This window comes from Mixophyes fleayi, chromosome 4 (assembly GCF_038048845.1).
Source record: "Mixophyes fleayi isolate aMixFle1 chromosome 4, aMixFle1.hap1, whole genome shotgun sequence".
Lineage (NCBI taxonomy): Eukaryota > Metazoa > Chordata > Amphibia > Anura > Limnodynastidae > Mixophyes > Mixophyes fleayi.
The window spans coordinates 154,423,867-154,444,134 of record NC_134405.1 but is presented as its reverse complement, the minus strand read 5'-3'; the positions used below and the strand labels follow the sequence as shown (position 1 = coordinate 154,444,134).

The following is a 20,268-nucleotide window of genomic DNA, read 5'->3' as shown; positions in this document are numbered from 1 at the left end:
TAGGAAAAAACAAAGTGGCCACTCCAGTCAGGAGAGAGAGGTGTGAAGAACAGAGAAGTAGTGGATCACCTACGTTATCAGCTTTCATTGAGTACTTGCTGAAGATTCAGAGCTAATCAAACATCATACACTCTTACCTCACTATGCCAAGTGTGCTTAGTTTAGTGTTAATATGTTTGGCTGACAACATTCAAATCTGTACATAGAAATGAAAGGATGGCCATTTCTAGTACAGTACAGCTTACAGGCCCGCTGTTTCCAATTACATAGTGACTGTTAGATACATTTGTAAATATCTGGCAATAGGGATAATTTTCTATTGCCACATTAAACCTATGGCATAATTTAATATTAACATCTTGCAGAGCAATATTCAGCTTCCTAGCATCACTGGCCTGGAGCTGTAAAAGGTTAACTTACCACTTTGCAGGGTCAGTCTCACGGGATATGTGCATGCGTGACCTGGTTAGGCGATTCACGCATGCACAGTGTAACTAAAAGCTCAGACTTGATCTTCCCAGTTGCACTTTGTAATAAAATTGAAAAATAGTAAAATAAAAAGATACATAATTTTCACCAGAGATAGGACTTTTCACCCTATAATAAATAGACCCCATAGTGCAAAGCCCTATCTCCGGCAAAATCTGGTTTACAACCTTTAATAAATAGATCAACATTTCTGTAATCTTTGGCGCATATTTATTAAAAAGGGCATTTTTAACATGAACCATATCAATCCTTATCACAAAGATAAGGATTTAAAGATCATGTGTATTTTTAATAAACTTCAACAGGAACAGCAGTCACGAAAGACTGCTGTTCCTGCGAAGACCCCTCTCCTATCTTTCCTATGGTCACTATCACAAAGTGACCACCATTGCGATAATGACCAGAGGGGAGAGCAGTAAGATGTTATGAGGGATCTGAAGATCCCTCTACCACAATGCTCTCCCCATAGAGCAGAGCTTAAAATTTACACATATGGTCATGTACGCCAGCTAGAACTGGCGTACATTACCATATATGTAAATGACTTTTCATTACTTCTTAATTTAACGGTAAATAGCAGTCCCCATAGACATCTATGAGGACTGCTATGTATTTCGAAAAAAAATGCAAAGCAGCAGATATCTAAGATGTCTGCTGCGATACACTGTTAATAAATGTGCATATTACTGAATATGCGCCGGTCCGGGGAAATTTCATGAAACAAAGCTATAATAAATAGCTATATCTTGTGGATATCACTGTTAGTTAGTTAGTTGCTTTGCAGGGAAAGTAAATAGGACATTCTAGCAAGAATTGTCTGGTACCCTAAGAGGTCCATACTGTAATTCTGGGATTTTGATTCCAATGAGTTGCCATTGTCATAGTTCAGTTGCATTTGTGCCCCTGTGAAATTCAAGATTGATTGTGATAATGCCATGTTGAGAAATCTTGCAAATATCATTTCTAGACATTCTGGAAGATTTAAGAGCCCCTGCAGTTATCATCTGGTGTAACCACATAGGTAGAGTTAACAAATAGTATGTTATCCATAGGGCTTAGGGGAGTATACCAAATGTGAGACACCCATTAAGATTGTGTGACAATTTCGGGTTTTTTTGTATTTCACTATTGCATATTGCTTAATTTAACTTGAGCTAAAAATGTACATGTGCCAAAATACAGTGACCCCTCTCCTGCGATCATTATTTCCTGTTTACCGGCAGCGCTAACAGGAGGAAGTGCTGTGCGCATGCGCACAGCGCTTCCACTGTACTGGATTCTGCGAAGCCAGAGAGGCTTCAGCAGAATCCCATAGGAAATGGCAGGTAACGCCGTTTCCACATCTTTTAAGTGGAAATTACCTTGATGCATAGACCCATTAGAAATCTACCTGAAATCCCCATTAATGAGAAATATTCTGTTCTCCTGAGTGGAAAAATATAATTTGCATAGAATGCTCGATCAGAAATACTGAGCCGAAATAAATAATTAATCCTATAACAGAAATTACCCTAACAATATGTATCGCCATCCTTACCAGGATCTGTTATGCCAAGGCTGAAATTGAACAAATTCATTGGCCCCAATCTGTTTTTTTGGCATAATGCTCTCATGTTAAAGGTATTAGGAGAAATAATTTGTTTTGTTCTGATAGACTGACAAATGATTTATGAGCAACTTTTTACATCATAAAAATTCAATCCACCACAACAAATGACTTACTGCCAGTCTTGGCCCATTGTAATCATATTTAATTTATTGCAATGGAATGCACTGAAGTTTGAGGAAGTAGAGTCCTATCTTGTATATGACTTGTGACACTCTACTACATACAATAGTATCACTGTTACATGTAAACATATCCATCTGGAAATAAAGCACTAAACCTGAGGTCCTAATCTCAAACGAAAATGAACTAGAAAATGCTTTATTCTAAGGATAAAGCATTGTTTCAATGGCCAGTATTTTTTAAACATTTAGAAGGATATATATATTTTAATCTATTTTTACAATCAGATTTTTTTTTTTAATTAGTGGAACTGAGCAACAAAATCTTAGCTTTCAGTTCCACTGCACTTGCGAGAAAATGGCTAGCTGGGTCACAAATCCTCTCAGACTAGCCTGAAGAAGCCAGTACCGGCACTGCTGAGGCAACTGAGTAAGTACCCTCTATGAAGACATACCCATGATATGCTGCAATGGCATTGATCACTGGAAAATGTGCATAAGAGCATTTTCTTGCAGTCAACGCCAGTTACAGTAGTCCATAGGTACATCTCTATAATTCGTGCAGTCTGAGCTGAGCTCACCTAACCTGAACTCAGGTTAAATTTGGTATGCCACAAACTCTAACAAGTGCCATGTGTATTCAGCCTGCAGGGCCGTAACTAGGGCTGTGCGATAGGGGGCGACCGCCCAGGGCGCAACGCTGAAGGGGGGCGCAGTTTAGGAATGTTTTAGGTTCATTTGGTTAAAATTGAGGGCTAGGGGGGCGCCATTTGTCTTTCTCGCCCCAGGCGCTAGAATTGTAAGTTACGGCTCTGTCAGCCTGCTATGTACCAGTTATTGACTAAAGCATACAGAGGGCATTTCCTTGACTGACAACTGTAGTGTCTAATTCCATGTGGATAAGGGGACATTGTAGCTCACTGTAAATATGTATATTGTTTATTATATATTGTTGATGTGGCAGTGAGGCTGTTATTCATTGTCCTTAAAGGGAAGCCAGGTGGGTTATGGGTAGGGATCAGGTTGCAAGATACTGGTGAAGATACTCCCCTCTCCAAGCCCCTAGCCCAGGACTCACCAATGTTTGACAGGGAGAGACCCGGGGGTTTGCCCAGGGAGAGGAAAGCACTGTGGAAATTTAACCTTAGATATAAGGAGCCACTCCAGGGGTAAAGGTGGTGTTCATTCTGAGAATTGATTGCTGGAAGCTGCAGGGTGGCTTGTGGCTCTACCAGTGAAATACATTGGCAGATCCACGGGTCATCAAGTCTAGATAGCCAGGTGACTGTAACTCCTTAAGCTAGTGTGGTAAGGGACAGATGATGTGATGAACCTGCCTTGCATTTATTTACTGTGTGCACATACTATTCTAGTGATTATTTTTATTACAACAGTACAGTTGTACAGTTTATTACAACAGTACATTAAATGTCCTGTTGTACTTTTCTAACTGCATTTGCCTGAGTGACTAATAAGAACCGTAGAATGTACTGGTTAGACTTCCCTGGCATAGGAAGGCACCCATGGTTAGCCAGCCAGAGTGAATTGGGTAGAATTGGGCCATAAAACACGGTATCTTCACACTTAGCCATCCATTACAGCTGTCAGAATTGGGCTCCAAGTTCCGGAACGGGGCTCTGAGTACATTATTCATCCATTCTGGCAGCTGGAATTACAGTTTCCAGAATGGAGCTCTGAGTACATTAGGTATCCATTTCAGGTGCCTAAATGGATGTCTCACCCCTTAGATTGTACGCTCCTTTGAGCAGGGTCATCTCTCCTCCTGTCTTCACCACTTTTAACTCTGCTCTCCAGCTACCTTGCCCTCCTCCTCCCCGTTCCCTCTTGCTCCCTCCTCTCCACTCTGGGGGTTTCCCTGCCCCCCGTGCCCTCTTGAGCTCCGCCGTATGCGGGACCTTCCCCTCTCCCCTCCCCCGCCCCTCTAGCTGTGCTTTGAGATCTCGGAGTTACTGTGCATTTTGTTTACTGTATCGTGCTGTCTCACCTTTGTATTGTACTTTGTTTGTCCCTGTACGGCGCTACGGATACCTAGTGGCGCCCTATAAATAAAAATTAATAATAATAACAATAATAATAATAATGTCTGAGTACCTTAGCCATCCATTCTGGGTGCCAGAATGGGGCTCTAAGTACCATAACCATTCATTCTGGGTGCCAGAATAAGGTTTAGTTTATATTAATTATCCATTCCTGGTGCCGGAATGCATGTCCAAGTACCTTAGCCATCCATTCCAGGTGCCTGAATGGATGTCCGAGTACTATAGCCATTCATTCTGGGTGCAGAAATGGATGTCCGAGTACCTTAACCATCCATTGCAGGTGTCGGAATGGATGTCCGAGTAGCTTAGCCATCTATTCAAGGTGCCTGAAAGGATGTCCGAGTACCTAAGCCATCCATTCCGGGTGCCGTAATAAAGTTTGTTTATATTAATCATCCATTGTGATGGATGTCTGCGTACCATAGCCATCCATTCAGGGTGCAGGAAAGGATGTCCGTGTATCTTAGCCATCCAATCTGAGTTCCGGAATGGATGTCCAAGTATCTTAGCCATTCTTTCTGGGTGATGGAATGGGGCTCTGAGTACCAAACCATTCATTCCGGGTGCCGGAATAAGGTTTTATTTGTATTAATCCTCCTTTACGAGTGTCGGAATAAGGACTTGTTTATATTAATCATCCATTCCGGGTGCCGGAATGGATGACTGCGTACCTTAGCGATCCATTTCGGGTGCCTGAATGGATGTTTGAGTACCTAAGCCATCCAATCTGGGTGCCAGAATGGATGTCTGAGTACCATAGCCATTTATTCAGGGTGCAGGAAAGGATGTCCGAGTACCTTAGCCATCCAATCCGGATGCTGGAATAGATGTCCGTGTACCGCAGCCATCCATTCCGGGTGCCGGAATGGGGCTATAAGTACCCTAACTATTCATTCCGGGTGACGGAATGGATGTATGAGTACCTTAGTCATCCATTTAGGGTACCAGAATGGATGTCCAAGCACCTGAGCCATCCAATCTGGGTACCGGAATGGGTACTCCGAACCCCGTTCTGGCACCCAGAATGCATGGCTAAGGTATTCGGACATCCATTACGGCACCCTGATTGGATGACTAAGGTTATCAGACATCATTCCGGCAGTTGGAATGGATGGCAGAGGTACTCGCAGACCCATTCCTCCGCACAAAATGTATATTTATATATATAACATGCAGAATAGTTGTGCAACACTTAGGAGATCTTTCAATCTATCTATCTATCTATCTATCTATCTATCTATCTATCTATCTACCTATCTATATATCTATCTATAACTTATAAACACTACACACATTACAGTGAACATATCTGTGTAGCAGAGCAGAATGCACTATACAGGGAGAGAAAATAGAACAAGCTTTACTGAAGACACCAGCAGAGGGCGCTGCATGGAGCTGACTCATTCTGGCTTTCCGGCAATTCCGGTTTTCACCCATACTCCATAAGTGCTGCCATTTGTGGCAAGCTAGACTTAAAACCACATAATTGATTGCTGTACAATTATCAGTGTGTTTTGGCTCATTAAGCAAATGTGTCTTTTGTTTTTAATATGTATGCAAGTGTGCACATAGTATTGAACTATTGTAACAGCTTTTTAATTAAATCATAATAATCATCATTTATTTATATAGCACCAGCAGATTCCGTAGCGCTTTACAACTGGGAACAAACAGTAATAAAACAATACTGAGTAATACATACATACAGAGAGGTAAGAGGTCCCTGCTCACAAGCTTAATAATAATGTATCAGAATACATCACAGAAACTGGTGCATTTAGATCTTTTTGGACAATTGAATGAATATGGCTCTTTTGTGTAATTTTACTCCTTTTAGCTACACTGTACTGAACTGATTTCATTTCACGATTCCTTAAGCACGCCCCAGAATGTATCCTCTGTGATGTACTAAGCAAAGAGGCGTGGCAAGCAGTGCTCCAGTCCTTTTAAACCATCTGTTCTGTTTTCTTAACCAGTGCTGAAGCTGGAGGCTTGTGCTGCATCACAGGACATAGGAAAACTCACTAGGCACTCGCTAGGCTTCTCAGCACTAATGTTATTAGACAGCATTATGTATCATTCAGCCAACACATGAAGAAGCAGAGAACACAGTAATCTGTATTAACTGCATGCAGCCAGTAACGATGGAACAAAAAAGTTTTGTGCAAACTTTTTAGACTTAAGGAAAACAAAGTTCCCCAAAGTCTACATTTAGGTGTCAGAAAAGTGACAAGTCTATACTTGTGTCAATCCACCATGCTATATCTTGTGTTCATCGCATTAGTTTTGGAGAGCGGTGCCCTGGGCTGTCAGCTATCCTCTGACTGGAGACACCTGAGTGAGGGATGCAGAGCTGAGCTGGCTCAGATTATCCTGTATGCAAAGGTACTGGCTGTCCACCAAGAAACGCACAGTAGCATGTTCAGCAGCATATACAACTACCTGCCCTGGCAGTATGAATCAGGAGACAGCACATTCTTCTATTCAGCTGAGATTGAATTGCTCTGCGACCAGGGATGGGGCAGTATGCTGGAGGTACCTGCAGGATCCAGGCTAAATATTACTGGACTTGGATACTTTGACTGTCATTCATATACAGTAGTGCAAAATCATTCCTATTTCTTCTTTCTCAGGTGAGTGCATTAATGTCTAGGCTTGGATTGATTTTGATTATAACCATGATAGGCAAGTTGTAGTAGACTGTGGTAATTAATGGGGATAATTGTCCAAATGAGTAAAACAAATGGTTGACAGCAATGGAAAAACATAAAATTGCAAATGTGCTGCAATCCTTAGCAACCAATCAGACGTTAGCATTAATTGATCTGGAGAGCTTTACTCTATGGCCCGCAGCTCAATGCTCACATTCTGATTTAACCTCTGCTTTATGTCTCTGAAATTAAGAGAATGTGTGTCACTTTTATAGGCTGGATGGACACACATGCGGTCCTTGAAGTATATCAGGATACCCATCACTGATCTAGTGTAATTTAGACAATGAAAGCATGTGTAGTTGTTATTGGTTATAGCATATTAACACTGTCATTGAATAACCCCATTGGTATGTCATAAAGCAGAGAATAAGACTGTATGGGACCAGCCAGCTTCCACTTTATGTGACATCCTCTGCACTGTGCAAGGAGGTCACGCACATCAGAGAAGAGTAGAAAGAGAAGGTACAGTGTATTCTGGTCTACCTCCTTCCTCTGAGGCCTCTGGACTAAGTACTTTTTAGGCTGTGATTAGTTTACTAGGTTAGCCAGAGAGTGGTGGTTTGAGTAATGTCGTGCTTCAAGTATACCCAGTTGCTCATCACTGATCTAGTGTAATTTAGATAATGAAAGCATGTCTGATTGCTATTGGTCACCACATATTTACACTCTTATTAAATAACCCCCATTGTTGCAAGAGAGCTCTGAAATGCATTTGTTAACAATATAAAGAGTTGCCAACGGCAGGTGAAGGGTTAATTGAGATATGAACAATATCTGCACCTCACGTATGAAGTGCACCACAAATCGCTTTAGATGTGCACTAGTGCACGTATATATGGTCCTCCCAGCTCACTCCTTTCTGATCTGTGGTGAAACATCTGCAAACTAGCAGCGCACCTTGATTTGAGGACAGGTGGAAAAATCTGAAGAGACTCACTGTGAAAATGTCTCATCACAATACAACCTCCTTTTACTTTAAAACCACACTTTTCATTAAATTAAACTTGCCTGTGTCTGTATTAATTTACTGCAGAATGATCATTTGTACTATTAAAATGGACTTGTCCCCTACGCACAGTGAAAGCATTAATTTTGTGGCCTAGTCCCCTATGGGGGGTATTCAGTTGTTAGCGTTAATGGAAAAAAACGAGCGCTCCAAAAATCTTAGCGTTAATACGGTAAACAGTCGCGGAATTTCAACTCTTGAAATTCCGCGAGTAAACTACCGTATTAACGCTTTTCTCGCGATTACCGTATAAACGGTAATATTTTTTGAGCGCTCGTTTTTTTCCATTAACGCTAACAATTGAATACCCCCCTAACAATTGAATACCCCCCTATGCATCCAATCAATTTCCTAGAAATCAGTGACACCTTTTAAACCCTACCTAACTAATATTCATTAGGCCTGAATCAGGGGCAGAAGAGTGCTTCACTGAACCCCATGGTTTTAACCTCCCAGGTCCAGAAGAAAGAAGCCCCAAAGTAAGTATATCCTTAAGGAAGACTAATTTTAATTACAACCATCAAGTGTAAACTATTATTTATTACAGTCATCAAGAGGGCACTATTATAAATTAAATTAATTAAAGGTCACTATTATTAATTGCAGACATCAAAATGGCACTATTTTTAACTACAAACATAAAGGGGCACTATTATTAATTACAGTCATCAAAGGGGCACTATTATTAATTCAGATAATCAAGGGGCACTATTATTATAACTCAGATAATCAGTAAGAAGCAATGTTTTATTTCCAATATACTGTTAGGTAGATAATTAATATTGTGAAAGCATTAGTAAAAGATGTTAGAAAAAGTTGTTGTCTATGATAATAAATAATGCAGCTCAAACAATTTGCTTATTATTATGATTTATTTGTTAATCTATATGTGAAACTAGCTATTAAAATTGAAGTTGTTAATTAAAACATTTTAGTATAGAAAATATACAATCCATAAACCTAATTATGGAACAAACGAAATGGCAAATCCTGGTTTTCCGAATTCTGGTAGTTCTTCAAAGTCTGGGAGCCGATATAAACATGCACCAAAACCAACAAGTGCCATTTTTTTCAAAACATGTAACTTAATCATGTTCAACAGCTTTTGTAAATTATAGTTCGAATCTAAAAAGCAAAACAAAAAAACCTAAAGCTATTAGACCAATCTAATATCTGCCTTCAAAATAATCACAACTGTGTGAATTTTTAAGAAAGTATGACACTAAACTTAACAAACATACCCCTGGGGTATATTTACTAAACTGCGGGTTTGAAAAAGTAGAGATGCTGCCTATAGCAACCAATCAGGTTCTAGCTGTCATTTAATTAGTACCTTCTACAAAATGACAGCTGGAATCTGATTGGTTGCTATAGGCAAAATCTCCACTTTTTGAAACCTGCAGTTTAGTAAATATACTCCCTGGTCTTTTTCACTATTTTCAATAATGTGCACAATATTTTTCATTTATTTTACAGCATGTTTCAGAAATTATTATTTTTTGTTTCAAATAAATGACAATCACTGTTGCTAGCTTGAATACATTGCAATGTTCTCTTCAAGCGGTGCTATCATAAAAAATGTTGCCTACAGCATTACATACTTTACATGTCGGGTTTTTTTTCATTTTTTTATCTCCACTTTGACCCATTTCTAAACTTTGAGACTGTTATTAATCATATTTACCAATGTACTAAAAATAAATGATGCAGTGTCTTGAAAAAAAAACATTTTCTTTTTTTGTAGAATGGATGAAAATTACAGTCTGCTCCCACATGGAGTGAATTTTCAGGATGCAATATTTGCAGATACTCAAGACAACTGGAGACTGTTCTCCAGTCTTTTCCAGTATTCCAACTGTTCTCAAGGACAGCAAGTAATGTATGAGCTGGAAAGCCAAGAAGACAGTAGGGTAAGGTATATTTAACATTCCAAACACTCATAGGTTGTAGACTCTGTTTTTTATCCATTTTCTCCCTATACTCATTTTTGATAATGACTGTTCAGAGACCTGTCGGGTGGGGACAGGGCCGGATAAAGACACTGTAGGCCCCTGGGCTAGGGGTATTGTGAGGCCCACATTTGTCAAGTGACGTATGACTAATCAGATATTACTGGGAGCCCCCCAGTAATATCGGACTGGGCATACTTCCCGTGACAAATGTTTATTTTAATATGCCTACTCTGTATTTTCAAAAAGCAAAAAAGATCACGTCCTCTCCCCCTCCTCATAATGACACACCTGTCCTCTCCCCCCTACCCAATGTATCACCTCCGGAGGGTCTGATCCTCCTCTTCACCCCCTGATTGTTAGACAAGATTGGAACCGATTGGACAAGGAGGGAGAAGGGGTGTAAGGATGCTGCCTCAAACCCAATGGGGTTGTCTCAGTTCCCACAGAAAGGACAAATAAAATATATTCGGTTGCTGGTAAAGGGCGCAGAAGGGGATGGGATTAGATGGGATTGGGAGTGATATATATAAATCAAAACTGAATGAGAGGAAACCTCGCCTAGGTTTTACTCATTTGCAATTAAAGGCAGAAAAGTATGTACTATTTGGAATTCAAAGAAATGCTATAAACTACCACATAAGGTGATGATTGTGCTGTTTCCACTCACTCATTAGTATTGATTTATATATATCACTTCTGACCCAATCTGATCCCATCCCCTACTGCACCCTTTTTCTAGCAACCAAATATATTTTACTTACCTACTTGCTGTCTTCTTCCTCATCGGCTCTTTGCTGCAGGCTCCAGCGACACCTCTGTCTTCTTGCCCTGTTGGTGCGGGCAGTGCAGCTTAGTGTGGTCAGGTCACATGACCTCCTCACTAAGCAGTGCAGGACGCGCCATGCCCGCACTGACTGCGATCGCTGGCATTATGAAAAACATTTTATAAAAATATATAATGCTGCCGGCAGATCATTCTTAGGGCCCCCCAGCTGCCCGAGGCCCCTGAGCTATAGCCCAGAAAGCCCTGTGGTTAATCCGACCTTGGGTGCTACATACAGTGTTCTTACAGTTAAAGCACTTTCCATGTGAAAATCGAGACTTGCTTCACTGCTGTGTACTGTGAGAGCTTCAAATGCTGCAGTTTTCTATGGGGAAACGCACACCTTTCTAATACGTCATAATGTCCAGTAAGTTATTTAGAAACTGTCTCCTAACCTTGTAATACAAGTTTAGGAAAATAGTGGCTCTCAGGATGTAGAGCTACAACTCTCAGCATGCTCTTCAAGTAAGCAATACAAGGTCATCATCATCACCATTTATTTATATAGCGCTAGAGAACTCATTCACATCAGTCCCTGCCCCATTGGAGCTTACAGTCTAAATTCCCCAACACACACTCACACACAGACAGACAGAGACAGAGACTAGGGTCAATTTTGATACCAGCCAATTAACCTACCGGTATGTTTTTGGAGTGTGGGAGGAAACCGAAGCACCCGGAGGAAAGCCACGCAAACACAGGGAGAACATACAAACTCCACACAGATAAGGCCATGGTCGGGAATTGAACTCATGACCCCAGTGCTGTGAGGCAGAAGTGTTAACCACTTAGCCACCGTGCTGCCAATGTAGTCCATGTAGTACATGAGAAACACTGACCAAATAAAAATCTGTTAAAAACTTTTATTACAGTTTATATATACATTGAATTTAGTAGATTTTGCATAACAAGAAGAATAGTATCAAAAATTTTTCTCTGTTACTGGTCGAAAGAGTAACCAAGTCATATAGATTTTCATCTTCAGGAATTCTTTCCCTCAGATAAAGCCAAATTATGTCCCCTCCTGACCCCTGTCTCTCAAATAACTTCCTAGAGTTAATCTATTTTCTTGCTTCCTCTCCTTTGCACTCTAGCCTGTTCTGTCATCCATCTTAAACAGTAAAAATGACTTCTGTAGGAGTTGGCATCTTGTAGTGTTGGTATTTTCTTGTTTACATTAATTAATTTAAGAATTTTTCATTTCCTGGCCATCAAGCTCCCATCTCATGACCAGTTATTTGTTATTTTCCACAAGTCTGCCTTTTCAAATGGTTTTCTAACTACTGGCCTATTTGTAAAATCCTTAAGATGCAGAATACTGGTGGGATTGCGTGTGGATGTTGTAACAGCAGAAGTGAAGAAGGCGATACATTTTTTTTATGGTAGTGGAACATAATAGAATACAATAATAAAAAATAAATGTACATTTTAAACCTGGCTATTTGTATTTGTGTATCTTTTAAAACATTGGTTGTTATGATTAACACATTTGGCTACCCACCAACACAGTTTGTTTGCCCTTCCATTCATTTGTTTCCAACCCTCCTTATGTAGAAAAAACAGGTTCCAAACATTTCCTGTAACAAACTATGGGGGGAATTCAATTTGCCGGGTTACCTGTTAAAAGTAACGCAGCCTGCACACTATTACTGTTACCACGGTAATAATGCGCATTACTACCGTTAGTACGGAAATTTCAACACTAATTTTTGCTCGCACATCTAAGAGCCGCGAGCAGGAATCTGAGTTAAAATTACCATACTAAAGGCAATAGTGCACGGGCTGTGTTACCTTCACGAGTACCGCGGGCAATTGAATTCCCTCCTATGTATCTAATGTTGTGTTTGGAATATTTGCCCATTTTCTAGCTCAGAATGTTCTTGGTTTCCTTGCATGTACTGCATGTTGCAGACAACCTTGTCAATAATATTCAAGTCATAGGACTGTGAAGGCCATTCCTTCTTCATTTGCTCTGAGTAATTCATGGGTTTGATTTGGAGGTATGATGTCTTGCTAGAATACCTCCTTTCAGCTTAATTTTTCAATGTTGGATATTATCTTGTAGGATGTGTTTATATTTCATTTAATCTATCAAAACATTGTGTGCTACTCACTACCAAAGAATCCCAAAGCATAACAGGTAAATAGCTGGCATAGTCTTTTTTCTCAAATGCCCATGTTTGTTTTATCCAAGAGTGTCTTGTATTGCTCCAATTAGTTCCAAACTTACCAATGTATTGTTTTGTGAAATGATTGTTATCCTTGTGGGAAATCACTCATGCAGATATGAATGTGTGAGATCACAGTGTGGATTTATGGAGTTCAGAAGTAGTTAGATTGTCAGGATATTCTTTACTGTCATCTGTGGGTTCTGTTTTATACATTTAACCAGTTTTCAGGCAGTTCTATAATTTTTCTTGAGCTTTAAGATCTCGCTTTCAATTTTAACAGTTTGACGTGTTTTTGACTGTTAAAATGTCAAGCTTCCCCTTCTCAGACATCTGTTTAAAGGAACCAGTGATTCTTGGAAATCTACAATGGTCAAAACTTGAGAAGTCACTAGGGTCATAGCGTATGTTCTGTAGGTGAATATTCAGAGCCTGATTCATTAAGGAAAGTAAAGCAAACAAAATGAGTAACTTTGAACCTTGGCAAAACCATGTTGTATTGGAGGGGGAGGTAAATGTAAAATGTGGGGACAGATTTATAGTTGGGGTAGGGCATGGCCTAGATCAACTTTTAATGTCAGTGTAAACGTCCTACATGAAAAGCAGACAGTCTTTTCCTTATGTGCAAAAATAATAAACTCATTTGCACCCCTTGCATTGTAACATGCTTTTGCCACGGCTCAAAGTAACTCATTTTTTTGCTTCACTTTCCTCAATGAATCAGATCCTCTGTTTCCGCAGAAGCCATGTCACGTTTTAAAAACCCAGTGCCTCAAATGGCTTTATATAAATGGCATTACACGGTACATTATTTTCCCAAATAGGAGTGACTATTTTTGCATATTGTCCCTGTGAATATCTTGAAATGTATCTCTTTTCGCTGTTTCAGTAAAGATTTTCAAACCTGGAACTGTCTTAAACTGACTAATGGAGCTAATAAGTTTGATCAACTATTTGGAACTTATTGGCAACTTAAAAAACCCCTCAAACTATCCACAAGGTTATCCAAACTGCACATGACATATTAATTGTTTATTGCTTATAAATCAGATAGTAACTTATTATTGCAGCTGTCCTCCTTACAGAAATGATGTCACTTTCTCTTCACTGATTTATTCAAATACATGGCTTTGCACTCTGCAATAATCTGTGTCTAATATTAACTTTTAATTTGAATGAATCTGATTATTTTCTGTGAAAGCGATTGAGTGAAATATGTTTATAGTAGGTCAATCTATTTTTACAGTAATCTTTTACAGAGAGCAGCTCATGAAACATTACCATGAATATACAGGGAAGCATGCTTGATACTGTAAATCAAGATTAGGCTCAACATAAAACTAAATATTTGAGTGCGTTTGTCTTTATTTTGAGATGACTGTCTTAACGTCTGCAGTTATCTGTACCCCTGTTCAGATGTTTTCATACCCTAATAGTCCTGTGTGATTGCCTCCAGCAAGCAGAAGCCCCAGTCAACTCACTATCAAGAAACAACTTGTCATTCTATTTTTGCAACTGTCATTTTATTCAGTTCCAGATTAATACTTTACAAAGACGTATTAATGGTTTCCTAAAGTAGCAGTGTTATCCTTTGATCATAGGTGGAGAGCCTAGTTAACCTATGATATGAACATTCTTTAGACTCTTCTAGTATTGTTAGCAAATTCAGAAAAATCATTGTGGCGTTAATAAAGGTAAACATGATATCACCTCTGTGTTATGTCCACCTTTTGTGGTAATTATTTTAATTATTTTGTAATAAATGCAGTCTCTCTCTCTTGTAACAATGCCGCTTCACTATTCCAATGTTATCAAGTTTGAAATGTACCGTGCAAATATATTTTAGAGTTTAACATTTAAAACAAGCTGATGTCCCATAGTGGAGGTGGGCATGACTGTGGAGAGTGCCCGTCCCAAAAACGGCAAATGGAAAAAATTCTATGGTTTCTGGTACATTGAAGTGACCCAAGCTATGATCTAAACCGGCAACAGCCTGTGGTGCCTGATTGGAAGCAGGCCAAAGCTAATGATATTTGCATCATACCGTAAAGCGCTACGGAATATGTTGGCGCTATATAAATAAATGATGATGATGATGATGATGATGATACCATGCAAAATCACTGTTTGGCTCCACTCCCTGTCCTTCATGTATGTATGACTTGCAGATAAATTGGTAGCTCTGCTGGGCGATCTGACAGTGTCCTATAAGGCACACACAGGAAATGTGGAGGAAATTGGGTCTGCTCAGAGTGCTAGAATAGCTCAGTCTAGTCCTGCTGTTACATGTTGGGTGCACTCTACTAAAGATCTATCTATCTAATACACAATTAAATATAGGCAAGTGGCTGTATTTAGGAAATAGAACAAATAGGTTTAAAAAATGTTTTAACATTTAATAAACAGGTCTGTTCTCTTACATTATTATTGGAGTCCTCACTTCAGAGCATTTATTAGGCTTTGCTGATGCACATTAAATTCACTTTGAGTGCTTGACTTTAATGCATGTGTTTGTTAGGACTAAATATATCTAGATGCTTTCCTTGTCATTGTGATGCTGGGTTAATATCTCTTTTCTATCCTCTTTTCATTGTGCAACCACAACCTATTCCTTTCAGAATCAAAACCCTATTCTAATAGCCTATGCTCATTTTGGGGTCTAAACATCTGGACTTTCACCAAAAACTGACCTATTGGGAAGTATGTGTACCAAGCTCTAGTAGTGGACCTGATTTGGTGCTTGAGGTTTGTACTGCTTCATCTGAAGGGCAGAATTTTAATGTGTATTGTAGTCATCCAATACACATGCAAGGAGCTAATGAACTTTGTTGAAGGACACCCGCAAAATTGTGGCCCCCAAATTTACCCCACTAGACAACAGTTGATAAGTAACTCAAACTTTAGCCTACTTGACTACAGGGACAATTCTCCAAGAGGAGTAAATCATTAGGGTTTATTGCTAAAAATGTGGGTTCCCAGTTTTTGTCAGCAATAGCATTGCCAGGCTTTCAATATGGTAAAGGTCCTTATAGAAGTAGTTTCTCTGAATGTTATTAATATAACATATAACAGATTTTGCACACGAGGCAGCAGCTGACACGGGAATGACAAAGTGACAAAGGATGAGCTAACAATCTTATTTGGCAGATCGATCTTGGGATCCAGATACAAGCCAAAGGTCAGGATCACAGACAGGAAACAAGTCAGGTCAGTAACTAGTAGTGAATTTGTAATTACACAGCTAGCACAGGAATAGTCAGGGAAAAACTCTGTCAAAATATTATTCAAACAGACTGACACAAGCAAAATAATACCTGTTTATGCACACAAATAGGCACTGAATCATCTTTAAAAGACTGCAGCTGCTGATATCAGAGAATTATACATAAAGAGGAGAGGGGTGTTCTTACCTATGCAGAATATTGGAGCACACTTCAGCAGGATAATGGATCGGTGATGTCCAACTAAGTGACACAGCTGAGACGAGAATTGCATGTCTCAGTATAGATATATAATAGTGTCTGAATTGAGCCATTGAGTCTTCCAGTGTCTGGAATTGTACAAAGGGGATACTTTCATCCACAAGAAAGCCACTCAACTGAGGCCTAGCTGATGGTGGTGGAAAGTACTGTCTCAAGCATTGTTCCACAAAAGCCCATAAATGTTTGATTGAGTTCAGACCTGGTGGCTGATAAGGCCATGACATATGGACATATCCATGTTATGCTCATCAAACTATTGGACAACCACATGTGCTCTGTGGATGGTGAATTCCATCTTGGAAGATGCCCCTTCTTTAGGGTAAGAAATGCTGCAACATAGGGTGAAAATGATCACTCAGTGCCATCAAGTAGCAATAAGTCATTGCAGGGAATGACTGCACCTAAAACATGCTAGGGGAATGTGTCCACAACATTGAGGAACCACCAACACAAAAACAAAACAAATTATTGAAATAAGGACTTTGATCTGTAGAGCACTTTTGGTTGGCACCACACATGAACATGTCAAGAACATGGAGAAGGATGATTTATGTGATTATATCACATTCCTCAACTGCTTGGTAGTCCATTGACTATGCTATTTGCACCATTGCCAGGTGTGATGAATGTTTAATGCACTGCAATCTGATTACAATATTCTGCTCCATGGAGTTCTTGTCAGCCCATATTTTCCCAAAATATTTTTATTGCGGCATTGAAAAGAAAAAGAATGGAAACATTACATTAGTAGATAATTTGACAAAGGCCTTGAGAATTGGAATGTTTCCAAAGATGTCAGACCGATTTAATGAAACTGACAGTATACAATTGGCAATCAATTGATCTGGGGCTGCTCACCTGTTTTACCTTGTGCTTTGAATTAATGCACGGACACCACAATTCACATAAACATTTACTTTCATTGCCGAACTTGCACAAGGCTGATCAAATCTAATTGCTGGTTGGTTAGTACTGAACTTTATTAGTTAATTTATAAAGTCAAAATACATCTGATATACTGGTACAGCCTTTGCGATATCCATTTTGGGGCCCAGGTGGATGTTACTTTGACACTTACCACCTACCTAAACATTATTGCACACCGAGTACACCCCTTTATGGCAACAGTATTCCCTGATGGCAGTGGCCTCTTTGAACAGGATAATGTGCCCTGCCACACATCAAAGATTGTTCAGGAATGGTTTGAGAAACATGACAAAATGTTCAAGGTGTTGACTTGGCCTGCAAATTCCCAAGATCTCAATTCGATTGAGCATCTGTAGGATGGCCTTATCTTTGAGTAGTTTGTATGTTCTCCCCGTGTTTGCGCGGGTTTACTCCGGGTGCTCCGGTTTCCTCCCACACTCCAACAACATACTGGTAGGTTAATTGGCTGCTAACAAAATTGACCCTAGTCTGTGTGTGTGTGTGTATGTTAGGGAATTTAGACTGTAAGCCCCAATGGGGCAGGGGCTGATGTGAGTGAGTTCTCTGTACAACGCTGCGGAATTAGTGGCGCTGTATAAATAAATGGTGATGATGATGATGTGCTGGAAAACCAGTCAGAGCCATGGAGGCCTCACCTTGCAGCTTACAGGGCATAAAGGATCTGCTGATAACATCTTGGCGCAAGATACCACAGGACAGAGGTCTTTTGGAGTCCATTCCTTGACATATCAGAGATATTTTGGCAAAACAAGGGGGGCCTAAACAATATTAGGCAGATTTGTTTTAATGTTATGGCTCATTAACACAGTGGTCTCAAAGTGGGGGTGTATACGGAGTATGCCATACCGCCTCTTCTACTGTTTTGATTATAACACTATAAAATGACTTTCACATACATTCCCATTACATTTTCCATACCGCTACTTCTAAATTTACACTTCAACTACTTTGTGTGTGTGTGTGTGTATATATATATATATATATATATATATATATATTTATTATATAGCATGCTTCATACCTACATGCGGACATGTAATACGGTGACTATTGATATTGTATTGTAATATTGTATTGTATCAGATGTCTACTTAATATCCCGTTGTGTATAGGTGACAGGTACTGTTTGAGATACATTCAATACATTTGATAAAGCACCTTAGATGGTGTTGTGGTAGAATTTTAGCCATTGTTCAGCACCATTTGCACAATAAATAGAATTTTTATGACTTTGCTATTAAAGTAGTTATTGTGTACATTTCCCCTTGTATTCTTTATATCCTGCAAGGAACACAATGACTCTCCCGTTTCACAGTCTGTTTAAAGGTATTTCATGCTATTCACAGCTGTGCTTTTACTGCCACCAGGTTCCTGCACAGTTGCTGTCGCTAATGCCATGTTAATTATATTTCCACTGATAGCTGGGTAGGGGACTAAACACACAGGGATCTGACAACTGGGGCATTTTCCACACCAGGCATTTAGTTTACTTAAAATGTAAACTCTTTAGATGTCTCTGAATAGCAAGAAGAATGCTGGATTAGAGAAAGAGGGACACTATTTTATAGGGTTAGACTCACTGTGGTGAACTGTAAATTCTAGCATTACAGTTGGGGGATTAGAGGCACCATTATTTATGATTTTGCACTTGTGACATTATCTCTTCAATACTTGGAACAGTGTTCTAAACCCTTTATCATAATCCCTGGATTATGATTTTATAGACCTGACCTGTTACAGGGAATTAACAATTTCAGATTCCATAGTACCTCTAAATGTACCTACATAACCTCTTATATTTTATTAAAAAGCTTACTTTCTAGTTTTTCTTTTTCTTTTCCTCAATCCACCATCTCCATTGCAAGCAGCCGATTGCTATTGACATTATATATAAATGTTATGGAAAAGATTGTAGTTTATGAAGTAATGCTACTTTTAATGTTTCTCATGGGGAACAATTTAGAGGAAACATCCTTTCAGTTTTTGATACGGTTTTGTAGACAATAATGTATTATTTAAAAAAAAAACATGTTCAATGACAGTCTGTTATTATTAATTATTATTATTATTATTATTGTCATACTACTCCCATTCACCTCCTGTTACAACCCTAAACTTGTAATATTCCAGCATAATAATAGTCCCACTTTATACTGATTTAAAAGTTTGAAATGACATATGAGCTCAAAACTCTGCTCTGTAATGGTAAATGATGGCACAGTCCGGATATGAAATAAACCAGGCTCTAGACTGTTGAGACAGAAGGGAGGCAGTCTTTGTTACTGAGCTCAATTGATAGGTTACAGAAAACACACTGCATGTGATTATAGTATAATATATATTTCTTCAAAGTAGGCTGGGAGATAAAACTTAAATTTTATCATGTACACCATGAAAACACCACACATGTATAGAAGAAACGTGCTTTAATGATGTACATGGGGGCAACAATAGATCATTCCTAAAGACACCATACACACTACCATTATAGTTTTTTAGCACAATGCATTGATCTGAATGCATCATGCTTTATTCAAATGTACTTAACACAGCTAAACACACTGGAGAAGCATACCGTGGGCTTCAAAGGGCATTAAAAAAGGATGTCAAATGCAAATGTTTTTGACATGTATTTTTACTTGCATTAAAAATGCAAACGCAATGCCGATGGGTACCTGGCATTAGTCCATCTGTTAATGCAGATATTTGTTAGTTAGAACCCTTAAGGACATTGCAGTGTCTTAAGACATAGCAAACTTTCTGGAGTGAGCCTGCCAAAAGCGGGGAGACTCCTGGGCTTGGTCACAGCCTGGTTGGCAGGAACTGAGTAGAGGTATGAATCCTAGATAATTTGGAGCTAATGCTCAGAGCCACCAATTTTTTATGTGTGGAGCCATG

General features: G+C 39.3%; 1 protein-coding gene across 1 annotated transcript in view; it reads left to right on the top strand.

The window, feature by feature from the left end:
* The first annotated feature begins 6,266 nt into the window (after nt 1–6,266).
* CCDC3 (coiled-coil domain containing 3) overlaps nt 6,267–20,268 on the top strand; it is a 58,124-nt gene continuing 44,122 nt past the window's right edge. The window contains exons 1-2 of the mRNA XM_075208650.1: nt 6,267–6,910; nt 9,742–9,907. Of these exons, the coding sequence (XP_075064751.1) occupies nt 6,534–6,910; nt 9,742–9,907 (543 nt within the window). The 5' untranslated portion in view covers nt 6,267–6,533. The remainder of the gene's footprint in view (nt 6,911–9,741; nt 9,908–20,268) is intronic.